The sequence below is a fragment of the Diabrotica virgifera genome, chromosome 6 (genome assembly GCF_917563875.1).
Source record: "Diabrotica virgifera virgifera chromosome 6, PGI_DIABVI_V3a".
Lineage (NCBI taxonomy): Eukaryota > Metazoa > Arthropoda > Insecta > Coleoptera > Chrysomelidae > Diabrotica > Diabrotica virgifera.
In genome coordinates, this window is record NC_065448.1 from 46533714 (window position 1) to 46550640 (window position 16927).

General features: G+C 31.1%; 1 protein-coding gene across 1 annotated transcript in view; it reads left to right on the top strand.

Annotated features, from left to right (window-relative positions):
- The window catches only part of LOC126886950 (tensin), a 1001992-nt gene that overhangs the window by 820128 nt on the left and 164937 nt on the right, over positions 1 to 16927 (top strand). The window contains exon 11 of the mRNA XM_050654136.1: positions 13186 to 13317. Coding sequence (XP_050510093.1) covers positions 13186 to 13317 — 132 coding nt within the window. The remainder of the gene's footprint in view (positions 1 to 13185; positions 13318 to 16927) is intronic.

Below are 16927 nucleotides of genomic sequence, written 5' to 3' on the forward strand. Positions count from 1 at the left end.
CCTATAAGCCTACTCCCAATAATGTCGAAAGTATTAGAACGACTGCTATTACATAAAATCGAGCAAGTTGTCCCCATAAACGAAAGTATACCACAACACCAATTTGGATTTAGACGTGAACACTCAACCATCCAACAATGCCACAGAATAGTAAATATAATTAAAACAACTCTTGAAGATAAAAAGTTTTGCGCTGGAGTGTTTCTCGATATACAACAGGCATTTGATAGGGTATGGCATCATGGTCTCCTCTATAAACTGAAATTACACCTAACAGACCAACTATACTTTATTCTACAATCGTATCTTACTGACCGATACTTCCAAGTCAAAATTAAAGACAACTTCTCAAATTATCACATCATCCAATCTGGCGTACCACAGGGTAGCGTTCTCGGCCCATTTCTGAATTTGATATTTACAGCCGACGTTCCAACCAGAAATGATATTTTCTTAGCTACTTTTGCCGATGATACGGGAGTCTTAGCAGTGGATGTCGACCCTAATGTAGCATCACAAAAAGTACAAAATCATTTAGATTTAGACCAATTACAAAACTGGCTCAAGCGATGGAAAATAAATGTTAATGCCAGCAAATCAGTACAAATTACTTTTACAACCAGAAAATCTGCATGTCCTCAAGTTTTTATAAATAATACTCCGATTCCCATCAAACCAGTTGTCAAATACTTGGGATTGCATCTGGATGAAAAACTCATATGGAAAACGCACAATAAAACTAAACGTAAACAATTAGATCTTAAACTATAAAATATGAACTGGCTATTTAACAAGAGGTCTCAGTTATCTCTTGAAAATAAGCTGCTTCTGTACAAATCTATACTTATACCAGTTTGGTCATACGGAATAGAACTATGGGGCTGCAGTAAACCTTCAAATACGAAGATACTCCAAACATTCCAGTCCAAAATACTCCGTATGATAAGTATACCCTATTCCACGAACATACGCCTGTTTTGGATTACTTCGACAACGAATATTTTACTGTGCAAAATAAGAAGAACGAAAGTAAATTGCAAATTACATTGTTGTTTATTGGAATAATTATTAGCGCCATTTACTTTCGTACTTCTTATGTTGCACAGTAAAATATTCGTTGTCGAAGTAATCCAAAACAGGCGTATGTTCGTGGAATGGCCCATAAAGCTCCATGGTACGTATCCAACCAGACACTTCACAATGATCTGGACATCCCACTAATCAAGGACTTAATAAGGAATCATTCAATAAAATATAAAAATCGCACCACTGACCACACCAACGAATTGATAAATGATTTATTTACTCAACCACTTGCTGAAAGAAGACTGAAGAGAAAATGGCCAGACCATCCACCACAATAATGCTTAGAGAACCGTCACTGGACGGTACCTAACTCATGTTAATTGACTTACATACCATTTACTTATTACTTTGTATATAAAGTAGATTGTAAAAATGTAGTGTATAAAATAAAAAAACCTTGCATCTCCGTCGTATATCTGTACTTCTAGCTCTGTCCCATAGTGTCTTATCATCGATTTTTCGAAGGGTTTCCATATCTGCTGTTTCTAGCATTATTTTTGTTCTCGCCGTACCAGGTTGTATTTCTGCTATGTATGTCATGATTGGTCTGATGAGTATTTTGTAAATTCTACCTTTCATTTCTTTTCCGATATTTTTATTTCTCCATATTGCTTTATTCAGGCAACTTGCGGCTCTGTTTGCTCTATTCGCTTGATCTTCTACTTCTGTTTGGAGCTTTCCGAAGATAGATAGCGTAATGCCTAGATATTTAAACTCCATCACTTGTTCCATTATCTGACCCTCTAGCTCTAATTTACATCTTAGTAGATTTGCTGTTATAGCCATGTATTTTGTCTTTTGTGGGGAAATTAACATTAGTCCAAGTAATGAAGCTTAAAATAGGACAAAACCTCGCAATTTTTACAGAATGGATCGATTTGCTTGAAAATTTGGGAATAAGTAGTGGATAGTTCAAGGATCAAAATCTATATCATGCCGAAAGGCGCTTTTACCATGGGGTGGTTGCCACCCCATCTCGGGGGTGGAAATTTTTCATTATATTTTAGTCGCAAAAGTTGTAAAAACGTTTATTCTAAGCAAAAAACGTCCTATACATTTTTTTGATAAAATTGATAGTTTTCGATTTATTCGCTATCGAAAGTGTTAGTTTTATATCGAAAAAATCAATGTTTTTAATAAGTTTACTGCTAATAACTCCAAAAGTTTTCGTTTTATCAAAACAACTTTACTTAACAAAAATGTACATTTTGAAAAAATAAACAAAACCGTTTTTTTAAATTTTCTTTAAGACCAATATTAATCGAGCTATACTTTATTATATTGTTGGCTCTTCTTCGTCAAATGCTAAATATTGTAGTTTCAAAGTCAAAATACGGGAAAACTATGCATTTTTCGAGGACAACTTGTTCAAACTAATTTAAAGTACTTAAAAATATCTATCTCCAGAAATAAAAAAAGTTTCTAGCTCAAAAATTAAGTGACTTATCAGTCCCTATTTTTTTCAGCGAAACAGTGATCGCACCCTAATTAAAATTAGTCATTGACCTTATTTGGTCTTTTTTATTTATGTATTATCAATAGGTTGTAGAAGTTTGACCGGCTTAGAATAATTAGTTTAAAAAAATGGAGTTAAAGCAAATAACGAATTTTTGTAGTTTGGAAAAAATGGCCTTTTCTTCTGAATAGCATGAATAGTATCAGAGATGCGGAAAAATGTTTAAATATGAAATTGTAGCTTATTTAATTCTCAAGAACCTGGTTTGCAAAAATTTTTTCTACGGCAGAAATTGAGTGAGCTGCTGACAATTAAAACTTGTAATAACATGCTAAAACTACCTTTACCAACCCTTTCAAAGTCACCTCTTTTTGCGACTGATGATTATAAAAATATTTAATATTAATAGGCTTATAGATCTTGTAAAAACCTACAAAATTATTGTTTACCAAACTATCTAAGATAAAAAATAAAAAAGTTACGGTTATAAAATGAATATATTAAAAAAAAGGAGAAATCCATTTGTAAGCATAATAATGTAAGTTAGCGGTGTTTTTAGTCATTGACCTTATTCATTCTTATTTATTTGTGTATTATTAATAGATTCAAGAAGTTTGACTGGCTTAGAATGATTAGTTTTTAAAAAACTGGAGTTAAAGCGAAAAACAAATTTTTGTGGTTTGGTAGAAAATTCTAATGGTTCTCCCATCTGGTATCCTTTTTGGTTCTTACTTTTTTTATTATTTCATCATATTATTTTTCATATACATTTCATCATATATATTTCATCATTTTTTATATTTCATCATATACCTATATTTTGAACCTTGGACTATCCACTACTTATTCTCAAATTTTCAAGCAAATAGATCCATTCTGTAAAAATTGCGAAGTGAAAAGCTTTGGTTTCTGGCCTACATCTTAAATTTTCTGGCGGTTATTGTATTGGTGCAGCATACGTTGTTTGTAAATCATCTTCACTTTGAGAGATTATTATTGCTTTGTCTGCATAGCAGATTATTTTAATTTGTTTTCTCCCATTTGGTATCCTTTTTAGTTCTTACTTTTTGTATTATTTCATCCGTGATCAGGTTGAACAATATTGGGCTCAGAAAATCCCTCTGTCTTATCCCATTGCCAAATTTAATTGGACCGGTTAGTTCTTCTTCTTCTAGAACAACACAATAAAAGTAAAAATAGAAGAAGAAACCCCGATATCCGTCTCCATAAATTATTCGATTTTTTTTAATTGAAACATCAAAATCTTTAAGAGAATTTAATTTAGTGTTAAGGTAAAAAAATTCTCAGCATGTGTAGTTGTAGAACAAACCTGCCAAAAAGATTAATGTGTTTACACAATATTGCTGGTAATTAAAATTGACTATAGATACATTTCTGCATTATTAATTAAGCACAAGCGAGACATTTAAAATAAATTCCATATTAAGATATAACTTAATTTACGTCATATTTTATTTACGTGTTTGTTTTCTAACCAGTCAATTTTATAGTCCAACTTATATATAATTTACACAATATGCTATAATAGGACTATTTGCATAACTCGATGATGAAAATATCGAATATTTTGCATTTGCAAATTCCTATAATAGTCCAGTCAATTACCATTTTCCGCATAATTTTTCTAAGCCTCCACTTATAGGTTATGCTTACCCTCAACGTCAAAATTTGGCCCTGTCCAGAGTGTGCTTTTAGTCTGAAGGGCGCCCCTTCCCGGGGGTAAAAATATTTTTTTTATTCAAAATAACACTAATATATGAATATATATTATTAACCAATTTTAAGCAACTTTTGCTTCGTACATTTTTGTCTAAAATTCAATACGTTTCGACTTAATCGTGATTGAAAATGTATATTTTTTAACAAAAAAAAAACACTTTTTTAAACAGTTTTGAAGAACCAACAAAAAGTTGGTTCTTCTTTTCCAAGCGCCAAAATTGAAAGTTCAATATAAAATATGTAGAATTCTATGCATTTTTTGTGAAAAACTCATACAACCTTTTTTGTAGTGATTTAAAAAAATATATTTTTTTATTTTTTATAAAAGTTTCTAGCATCAATCCAAAGAGAGTTATGACAAAAATAAGGTTGTTTCGGTTTTTTAGTGACAAAAACGTGAATTTGCTTACTTTATTAATTTACTTATAGTATGATCTAGAAGTTTGGCTGGTTTCAAATGCGTACTTAAAAAAAAAGAGTTTGAAGTGAAAGGAGAATTTTCGTATTTTTACAAAAATTAGCTTTTTTTTAATTGGTGATACGCAAAGTTATGTAGAGTACAAAATTCTAGGTTTTCCTTATCTAAAAATTTTGTTTTTTTTTATTTTTTTTTTAAATAAGGGTGGAAAAATATTAAATTAATTTGATCTTATATCCCTTGAAAAAACCTACCAAATGGTTTTTGAAAAGCTCGCGGGCATAAAATCTAAGCGAGTTATGAATAGAAAACCAATCATTATTTTACCTTATTATTGTCGTAACCCCTTAGGAATCTTAAAAGGTTAAAAGGTTTTCCTCGAAAAAGGCATTGATTTCTTCATATTTCACGTTGAAAGAGGAACCGACTTTCAATAAGCTATTTCTCCACTTGTATTGGGGCTACAGTACAGGCATCATAAACCCACCATTATTTTTATTTTCTCATGAGCTACTTTTTTTGTTAGAATGATTTTTTTGATAAAATACATTCCTTTTGAATAATTCGCAAAATACGTTTGAAAAAGTATGTTTATTTGTTAAAAAATTGATATTTTCACTTGAGACTAAGTCGACATGTACCTATTTACTTTTAGAAAAAAAAATGTATGGTACAAAATTTGCTTAACATTGGTTAATATATTCATTATCGGTATTATTTTTAATAAAAAAATTTATCCGCGTGAAGGGGTGGCATCTCTCAGGGTAAAAGCACCCTATGGGATAGAGTCAACTGTTAAATAGAGAGTACGTAAAACCTATAGCCAAATTTTGGTGCAAATTAGGGCAGGCTCAGAAAATAATACAGTTACGCTGTATTAAACCTTGATTGACTGGACTATAATAGGTTGATGAGATTTAAATTATTTTAATTTGAAACTTTAGACGAGAGCCAAAATTGCGAGTAACAATTTAGCATATTTTATGGCTTTTGGATGCATTGTTAATTTATTACTACAGAAGCATGATTAGATAATAGCAGCGTAATATTTAATTAGGCCAATATAAAAAAAATAGCTGAAAAAATTTTAAACAGGTTTTTGGAGATTCTGAAAGGTATATGAGGGATAGCTGATGACAAAACCCTTGAAGAAGTGCAACTTATTTTGCTAAACAATTGACATAAAAAATTTGAAAAAAAAGACCTTCCTTTTGCAGTATTTTATAAATTAATGTAAATGGTTTTTAAGTTATTTATTAAACAGAGCGATTATTTAAAAAACTGTAGGTACTTGCCCAAACAGTGACTCTAGAGGTACCTACTTAGCAGATCTCAATCGATTCTTTGAAGCTTCAATTTTAAGATATATTACAAAAAATTCAACATATTATCAAAATTGTCATTAAAAAAGCAGTTTGAAAAAGAGCTGACTTTTTAGTTTACAAACATTTATAATTGATATTTTTTATGTCACGAGCTTGTAAATAGGCTTACTGATAGTGAAAAAACACAACCTTAAGAAAAAGAATCGTCTACAACCAATCGGAACAAAGATGGCAATTTTTTTTGTTAAAATCATATTTATAGATGGCCTATTGGGACCGTGCAAGTTCGGAAAAGCGACATCTGGTTTCATAGCTTAGCACCATTTTTCGCACTTTTAATTATATTGGCCAATTATATTAGTCCTGGTTGCTGGCCATAGCCCAAAAAAATTATAAGAAGAAAAAGTAAGACTGAGGTTATGTTATTAAAAGGTAAACAATTGTATGTAGTAAATAGAATTAATTATTAAATGCAGTACTGCAAGCAAAATACAATTAATTAAATTTACTTTTATATAATAATTGCATAATACTTATCTTATCAATATTGTGGAGCAACATATAATTTTTCTTCTTCAATGACCGTAGGTATGAAATATACGTCAATTTGACAATTTCAATTGACACTATGAATTATTTAAGAAAGTTGCAAGATTTCTCCGCTATTTGCGCACGATCGTTTCTCGTATCCCCTCCAAGTACCGCGTACACCGCGAATACCTAGAAGTAGTAAAAAGGGGAAACCCATTAAAGTGATGGTACTAGTAAAATAGCGCCTGTCCGAGTTCCGTTTTTCTTTAAGAACGGAACTTCAAATTTTAGTATCCTGAAAAAATTTGCAATATCTCGGTTACTATGACACGCAGAAACTTGTTTTTTTTTATTATTGCAGTTGCTCGATAAATGAATGAGAACTGTTCTATTCACGTCCCGAAAAAATAAATTAGTTACATTTTATTAACTCGACTCAATTAATAATTTATAATCAGCTATTTTCAATGGGAAATAAGCCACAATTTTACCAAACAAATGATTTTATTAACGTTTCGACGCCCAAGTCGGGTGTCGTTGTCAAAATACAAAATAATACCAAATTAAACAACATTTTTTTTTGGTAAAATTGTGGCTTATTTCCCATTGAAAATAGTTGATTATTAAAATGCCACAAGGAAATATCTTCAGAACAAATTAATAATTTATTTACTATTAATTATAATATCATCGTACAGATTAATATAAGAATATCCATAAATGTCTTGCTTAGGATACACTCCGTCATGACACGAAGATATATTATAGTTTTTTGTATCGAATAATATTCAATTGAGTTCAATAATTGATATATTCTCACATTTACCTCTATATGTTATACAGTTAGAATGATTTATTAATCGCAATACCAAAAGAGAACATACTAGTTTTAGTCATTGAATTGCTAATTGTAATAGAAAGTAGTAAAGAAGTGAAATACAAACAATTTTAAATAATTTTACAACAATTTACTGCCTGGACGTAATTTAATTTGCCATTTTAATAGTAATAAAATATGTTTAATAAGGGGAAATATTATTTCAGATTTCTTTCAAAATTAATAATTTTATCCATAATTGTACATGTACTTTCTAAGGAATTTTATATTATTATGTATAAACGGAAAGTGGTCATTTATCAATTTTCTAATGTGAAATGGTAGTGAGTTGAGTTGAAGTCAAAACTTAACTATAATATTTGAATTTTTGTTATATTTGTCGTATAATACTTGAATATAATACAGTGCGTCCATAAAGTAACGCATAAACTCATTATTAACTGAATAAAGAACACTATTAGAAATTTCCGAAACAGATCGATTTTTGATTTTAATTTATCATTTTTTTACATATTATATATCGTACTAGTGACGTCATCCGTCTGGTTATGGTGACGTAATCCATGACTTTCTTAAACGAGAATAGAAGTCGTGTGCTAGCTCATTTGAAAGATAATTCAATTCTTTATTCAGTAATATAAACATTAACATGGTTATTTATACAGGGTGTCCAAAAAATTTACATTAAAATTAAAATTAAATAATTTACATAAAAAGAAGAATGTGCGTAATTTATTTAATTCAAAATACATTTTCACTGCTGTCAGAAAACAGAAATAAATTGTTTATTTAACAAACAATCATTGCTTTTCGCTTAAATTAAATGTTTAAACTGCCATTAGGCAGGTGGTTGGCAGCTGGAACATTGAATTTAAACGAAAATTAGGTAATGTTTATTTCTGAAATAAACATTTTATTTCTGTTTTCTGGCAGCAGTAAAATGTATTTTGAATTAAATAAGCTACGCACATTCTTTTTTTTGTGTCAATTAATTTAATTAAAAATTGTTTTTTGGACACTGTATAAATAATTATCGATTACGTCATCACGTCCAGACAGATGACGTCACTAGTATGATATACAGTAGAACCTCTGTTGTCCGGGGCAATGACGGGTTTGGGGGTGCACGGATAATCGAAAACACCGGATAATGGAAACACATTATTTTATTGACTTAATGTGATAGATAAGAAGGATAATTAAAAAAATGTATCCAAAAAATCACTCCTATTAAAAAACAAACGTTTTTTCACATATTTATGTATGCACCTACATGTGTATATTAAATTATGGTATGTATGTATATTGTATAAAACACTTAAAAAAATAAATACATAAATAAAAAATAACATAAAAAATTTGCTTTTTGTCACCCCGGTTAATTGGAACCCCGGTTAATAGAGCCCCGGATAATGGGGGTCCTACTGTATGTATATTAGGATGGAACGAAAAATTCGAAGTCATTATTTTTTATGGGGCTAGTGCGAAAAAGTTGTGTTTTGATGTATAATAAAACTGTAAGAAATCTTTTTTGTATTGGACTTATCTTCAGGTTCCATATTAAATTTAAATTTTTGGGAATAACAAAAAAAAAATAAAATTTTAAAAATTTATTTTTTTATCAGTTTTTTGAATCTAAATAATTGTTTTATGATACAATATACATTTTAAGATTGGTAGTCTTATTTTGTGTTAAAAAACGGCATAATATTTCTAGACTGCAACCTTGAAAGAATAAAGCCATCCCTTGATTCTGGTCCACAAACAGCAGCTGATGCTTCAGTTACTAACTTAACAGTTCTTTCCACGGATTTTGTATGACAAGGGCAGTTTAAGACTTCTATGTTGTTGCAATTCCCAGAATCAATCATATCCCTTACATCTTCATTGGAAATATGTTTTAGCAAAGGAGGAGCCGTAGCTTTGAATCCAGAAATAGAAATTAAGTCATTATAATCTGGATATAAGTCATTATAAAATTTAATGTTGGTATTTTGAATCTCCGGATCTTTTTTCTTTCTGACTTTCTCTAGCTTTCGGCACTCTGCGTAGTCCTAGCTCCCGTATATGTTTTCGTTCATCTTTCATCATACCGAGTAATACATTTTCGGGATGGGCAAAATAAGAATTCCTTTGGATAACAGCATCGACAATTTTTCTTTGGTCAACTGGTAGAAATCGTGATTAATGGATCATTTGCAATAAATGTTTTGAACGATCAGAACAGCTAGGATACAGTTTTATATAAAACCAAACTGGTGCATACACTTTTTGGATAAAACTTACTAATATAATTAATTGGGGGCTGGGACATTCAGTTCCAACATACAATCGAAGCAACCGATTATCAACTGTCAGCCACCTTGCGTGTGATATTTTCCCAGGTTTTTTAAGGCTCAAATATAACACGGTGTATTATCCTGATGAAAAATGGATCTTTCTTCTGAAATGCAGGCCTTTTTTCACGACATTTTTCCTTCAGCTAGTCCAAATCGTTCCAATAATATTCAAAATAGCCAGTTTGCAGGTAATCCATAAAAAAAATCCATGAAAAAAATTGCAGATAATCCATAAAAAATTTGTAGCCTTCTTAACACTTCTGCATTTGTATCTCGTTGGATCTATGGTATTTTCTCAAAATCCACACCTAGCATCTTAAGGCTCTTATCCTCAGCTCCAGAGGAAGGTCTCGATTAACCACCATTTTTTTCATTTTTACCTCTGCCTCTACCTCTGTCATTGTTTTCATTTACCCAGGTTCCCAGATATTTTAATCCAGAAAGCCACTGCGTATCCGCTAGGAAAAATATTCTAATTCGGATTTTTTGCACAATCTTACTCAAAAAGGACTCCTTTTAACAAATTTGCATGTTGCCAGGACCAAAAGGTGGTCAAAAATTTTTTAAACTTTTTTTGTTTTTTTCCTAAAATTATCTTTTTTGCATGGAAAAAATTTTTTTTAGGTTTTTTGGATCATTCCAAACAGAAAAGCTCTTTAGTGACTTTTCTCTAAAAATGATAGTTTTTGACATATAAGCGATTAAAAATTGAAAAATTGCGAAATATTTTTAACCCTCAAAAACTAGGTGAAAAACTAAAAATTTGAATGTTGCCAAGGTAGGTAGATATTCTGTAAACATCGATTGATGAAATCCCGAAGAGTTTTTTGCAATACAATATTCAAAACTCCTTTGTTTTTTAATTGCTAATCAAGCGTGCGCGACACTATTTTCCGCTGACATTATAATGCAAATGAAAGGAATAAATTCGTTGTTTCGTAAACCGGCGACTTTAAGGAAAAATCCCGAAACCGGTCGATTTTTATTTTTAAGTTATGATATTGTGGCATATATGGTATACTAGTGACGTCATCCATCTGGACGTGATGACGTAATCGATGATTTTTTTAAATAAGAATAGGGATCGTGTGCTAGCTCATTTGAAAGGTTATTCAATTCTCTATTCAGTAATATTAACACTTACATAATTATTTATACAGGGTGTCCAAAAAAATTTTATTAAATTAAATTATTTGACAAAAAAAGAAGTAGAAGGACACACTGTATAAATAATTAGGTAAATGTTTACATTATTGGATAGAGAATTGAAGAACCTTTCAAATGAGCTAGCACACGACCCCTATTCTCATTTAAAAAAATCATCGATTACGTCATCACTTCCAGATGGATGACGTCACTAGTATACCATACATGCCACAATATCATAACTTAAAAATAGAAATCGACCGGTTTCGGGATTTTTCCTTAAAGTCGCCGGTTTACGAAATAACGAATTTATTCCTTTCATTTGCACCATACTGTCGGTGGAAAATAGTGTCGCGCACGCTTGATTAGCAATTAAAAAACAAAGGAGTTTTGAATATTGTAGTGCAAAAAACTCTTCGGGATTTCATCAATCGATGTTTAAAGAATATCTACCTACCTTGGCAACATTCAAATTTTCAGTTTTTCACATAGTTTTTGAGGGTTAAAAATGGCTGATTTCGCAATTTTTCAATTTTTAATCGCTTATATGTCAAAAACTATCATTTTTAGAGAAAAGTCACTAAAGACCTTTTCTGTTTGGAATGATCCAAAAAACCTAAAAAAACTTTTTTCCATGTAAAAAAAATAATTTTAGGATAAAAACAAAAAAAAAAGTTTAAAAATTTTTTGACCACTAGTCCTGTCGCCAGTAGGGGTACAACGGCCTCCTTAATTCAGATGGACTTACCCAAGTTTTCTTTATGTATTTTGACCCGTAGAACACGAATTTTTTGGGTAACAGTCGATCCGGATGTCGATAAGATTGTTATAAACAAAGAACTTGAGGAATCACATAACAGCGATTTTTCGCAAAACAAAACATGTTTTTGTATGCTTTCGGTCATTCTAAGCAAACAATTATTTTACAAGTTTTTTGGTAGGATGCAAAGTTTTCGGCATAAACGGGGTTGAACTTTCAAAAAATCGAAAAATTGCAATTTTTGAACCCAAATAACTTTTGATTGAAAAATAAAATAGCAATTATGCTTACCGCATTTGAAAGTTCAAGTAAAATTCTATCGGTTTTGATTATTTTCATTGCTAGAAATTAATTTTTTTATTGTTAAACAAAGCTATCAACACATAGTGATTGAATGATGTTTTCAATGCATTTCTAATTTGAAATCGAACGAGTAGGCGCGCATACAGAATTTCTACGTACATTACGTCCATTAAAACGCATGCATTGGGCCCGGGAAACACTATGTGTTTATACCTTTATTTAACAAATAAAAACTTATTTTTTAGCAATGCAAACAATCAAAACCGATGGAACTTGACTTGATCTTTCAAATGCAGTAATCAGAATTGCTATTTTATTTTTAAATCAAAAGTTATTCCGGTTCAAAAATTGCACTTTTTCGATTTTTTGAAAGTTTAACCGCGTTTATCTCGAAAACTACGCGTCCTACGAAAAAACTTGTAAGATCATTTTTTGCTGAGAATCACCCAAAAAATACAAAAAAATATTTTGTTTTGCGAAAAATCGCTGCTATGTAATTCCTCAAGTTCTTTGTTTATAACAATCTTATCGACATCCGGATCAACTGTTACCCAAAAAATTCGTGTTCTACGGGTCAAAATACATAAAAAAAACTTGGGTAAGTCCATCTGAATTAAGGAGGCCGTTGTACCCCCCTGGCGACAGGACTACACCTTTTGGTCCTGGCAACATGAAAATTTGTTAAAAGGAGTCCTTTTTGAGTAAGATTGTGCAAAAAATCCGAATTAGAATATTTTTCCTAGCGGATGCGCAGTGGCTTTCTGGACTATTTGTAGTTATTCACTCTTTCTACTTGTTTTCCCTGAATATCTAGCCTTCCTACTGTATGTTGCTTAGAAATAATCATAAACAGTTTTCTTATCGTTCATTTGTAGTCCATATTATTTTACACTGACTTGATGTAATTTATTTACTAATCGTTAGAGTGCTTCTCTAGACTGTCTATACTCTATACTCTGTTATTCCTCTGATAGAGCTTCTTTAAAAACAGCTTCGGTATGCAGATTGAATAACAATGGGGACAACACGCAACCCAGTCTAACACCTCTTTTTTTTCTATAGTCTCTGTTTCGACAGAACGAACAAATTAAGGAATAATAAATATTGCATACATACATGGTCAACTTAGACGGTTGGATGTTTACCTTGAAGCAGAAATGAAACACCTATTTAAATATATTTTTTTAATTATCGCATTGTATAGTTTGTGTAGACTCTAAAGTATAAACATGTTCTTTGACAGAAGACGTAAATCATACCTTCGGACCTTTAGACGGAAGCATCTACGCTACTATCGCAAAAAAGCCGGAATTGTCACCGGGAGCTGTTTCTAGTCCATTGACGGTGTCGATGGACAGTGGCATATCATCAGCAGGTAAGTCTTCATAACGGACTAGTAGCGCTAGTAGTTTATTGCATGCAAACTTATTTGGAAGCTTAATTTTACTGATTTCTGGGAAATAAGCTAAATTAAGTTATTAACTCAAAAAATGTAATTAATATACATAATCCTAAATCCAAGGATTTATGGACTAGGAATAGGAAATGAAAGAGGAGACCGATTACTACAATATTGTCACGAGAAAGAACTAGTCATCACAAACATCTTTTATCAATTACTACCAAGGAGACTTTATACATTGTCTGCACCAGGAGACAACAAAAATAATCTGATAAGAATCCAAATCGATTACATTCTTGTCAACAAAAGGTTTAGAAATTGGATTAAAAGCATTAAAACATTCCTAGTGCTGATGCATCAGACTCAGATCACAATCTACTTCTTGCCAACGTTAACATTAAACTGAGAAAACAACAGAAAAAAAGTAAAATTCAGAGACTAGATCTGTCAAAGCTTGAGGGTGAAAAATGTCATCAACAAATAAACGAAGCAGTTGCACCAGCATTCACAGAAGCGTCAAGTAAGGATATCAGTAGTGCTGGAACGAAATGAAATCGGTAGTACTTAACGCTGGTGAAACGTTTTAGTTCAGAGAAATAAGGAAAAAAAATATCGTGTTGGTGACACAACCCCCTCCAGGCCGAAACCAAATTTTTTGAGCAGTATGGACATCTATAATAATAACCTATATGTTTCCTGCAGCCGATTTTGATGATATACATAGTTATAAACAAATGAAGATCAAAAAATGGTAAATTTTCGCCTTTTTCGTCTATAACCAAAAAGTTAAGTATTTTAAACAAATTTGAGAGTGAGAAACTCATAAATCGTATAAACTTCAATATGGCGTTAACTGAATAAGTCTATCCTTATTGGTTGCTTAGAAAATTGCAAAATAAATCATAAATTTTGAGTTTTTATAAATATTCATAACTAATGTAAAAATTAACTTAGAACGTTCTTATTACACAGAATGCTGAGACTTCTGGTGCTTAAATCATACCCCAAATTTCAAAGCAATTGGTCAAATAGTTTAAAAGGTATTTAATTTGTTTATCTCAAATTAATTTTTTTTGCAACGCTATAAGTCAGAAAATGATGAAGTTACACTAATACTTTGGATAGTTTATGAAAGAGGAATATTTATACTATTAATTTAATTAAAAAAAAAAAATGACAAAAAATAATTCTAAATACTGCAAAATTATTTTGCAAAAACGTGTGAATAAAAAAAAGAGGGGGGCTAACTTCGTCCCTAATTGTCATAGGACAATTGTTTTTCTTTCTAAACGTGTATAAAAATTCAGTCTTTCCAAATATGAAAAAATAATTTTTCTACGGGTAACGGTGAAAAAGTTATTCTAATTGTTTATAAGTAAGCAATAAATCGACGTGTTTTTGCAAAATAGTTTTACACTGTTTAAAATTACTTTTTGTCATTTTTTTAAATTAAGTCAATGGTATAAATGTTCTTCTTGCATAAACCGTCAGAAGTCTTACTGTAACCTCATAATTTTCTGACTTATAGTGTTGCGAAAAAATGAATTTGGGATAAACAAATTAAATAACTTTTAAACTATTTGACCAATTACTTGGAATTTTAAAATATAATTTAAGCACCAGAAGTCTCAGCAATTCGCGTAATAAGAAGGTTCTAAGTTAATTTTTACATAAGTTATGAATATTTATAAAAACTCAAAATTATGATTTATTTTGCAATTTTCTAAGCAACCAATAAGGATAGACATATTCAGCGAACTCCATATTGAAATTTTTTAGACGATTTATGAGTTTCTTACTCTCAAATTTGTTTAAAATGCTTAACTTTTTGGTTATAGACAAAAAAAGCGAAAATTTACTGTTTTTTGATCTTCATTTGTTTATAACTATGTATATCATCAAAATCGGCTGCAGGAAACATAAAGATTATTAATATAGATGTCCATACTACTCAAAAAATTTGGTTTCGGCCTGGAGGGGGACGTGTCACGAGAAAAATCTTATTTCTCTGGACTATTTCTGAGTCAAAATTAACCAAGTACCAAAAAATAATGAAATAAGAAAAACATCATATCTGGGCCACATACTTCGAAACCAAAAATACTCTCTGCTACACGGCATCATGCAAGGAAGAGTAAAGGGAAAAAAGGCTTGGGAAGAAAGAAGAAATCTTGGCTAAGGAATATCAGAGATTGGACCAATCTCAGTGTTGAACTGAAGAAGAAGAAATCCAAGGATCGAAAAGCATTCATCAAATTCATTTTAAACTAGGACTGCTCCTGTCAATTCTGTTCATTAACAAGACAAACGAACTATAATATTCAAAGTAATTTACATATCCAGCCCTTGTATATGTTACAGTTCAAGTTGATTCTCAGTTAGAGTTGACTCCAACTAGTTGGAGTCAACTCCAACTGAAACGAGCAGTAAATGTTGATTTTAAAAATTTAAATCAACTTTTACTAGTTGGAGTTGACTCTTCCTGAATCGTTTCAGTAAATGTTGATTATACGAGAATCTCAAGTGCATTTTTGATGAGTGTGCGTTTCTTTGTTTTGACCGTTTCAAATACTTATTAGTATTTATATTCTGTAACGTCGCCCCCGTTAGGTAAATTATTCTGATTCGATTTTTTGCACAAACTTACTCAAAGAAATACATCCACATACAGAAAATTGTTTAACCAATTTTTGTTAACCAAATTCACAAAAATAATTTTTATCTACTCTATCTCATATTATGTAAAATGTAAAGGTTTTATTGTGTGAAAATTGTAAATATAGATAGCAGTACATAAAGAGTTTAAAGTGTGTCTGAAGTAACAATGTATTTTAAATGGGTTTTACTTTTTCGCACTGTGTTTTAGCACACTTCCATATAATTAAACATCCTTAACTTTCGCCTTCGGGAGGAAATCAGACACGCCCTTGCTTTGCACCTGAAATTCTCACAAAACAGCGACCACGGAAGCAAAGATGGATGACAGAGGAAATATTGGATTTAATGGATGAAAGAAGAAAATGCAAACAGCACAAAGCAATGTACAAAGCATTAAATAGAACCATTAAACAAAAAATAAAAATTGCAAAAAAAATGGATAACAGAACAATGTGAAGAAATCGAAAACTTATATAAAAAACATGATGACTTCCATCTGTATAAGAAACTCAAAGAATTCACAGGCACGACATACTCACAAGGACCAAATAATCTAATCAACGCAGAAGGCAAACTGATTTCAAGCCATGAAGAACAAATAAACAAGTGGGAAGACTATATAAAGGAACTCTTCTATGACATCAGAGAACCTCCTACATTAAATACCGAAAACGACGAAGGTCTTCCAATACTGAAGTCCGAACTGGAATATGCTCTACGTCAACTAAAAAACAACAAATCTGTAGGAAAAGATGAAATACCAGCTGAGCTATTGAAGTTAATCAACGAGGAAAACTTAGACTTTCTTCTTGGACTATTTAATAACGTTTACAATACAGGGACTATCCCTAAAATATGGCTTGGATCAGTCTTCATACCACTGCCTAAAAAGAAGAACGCCAAATTATGCCAGGACTTTCGCCTT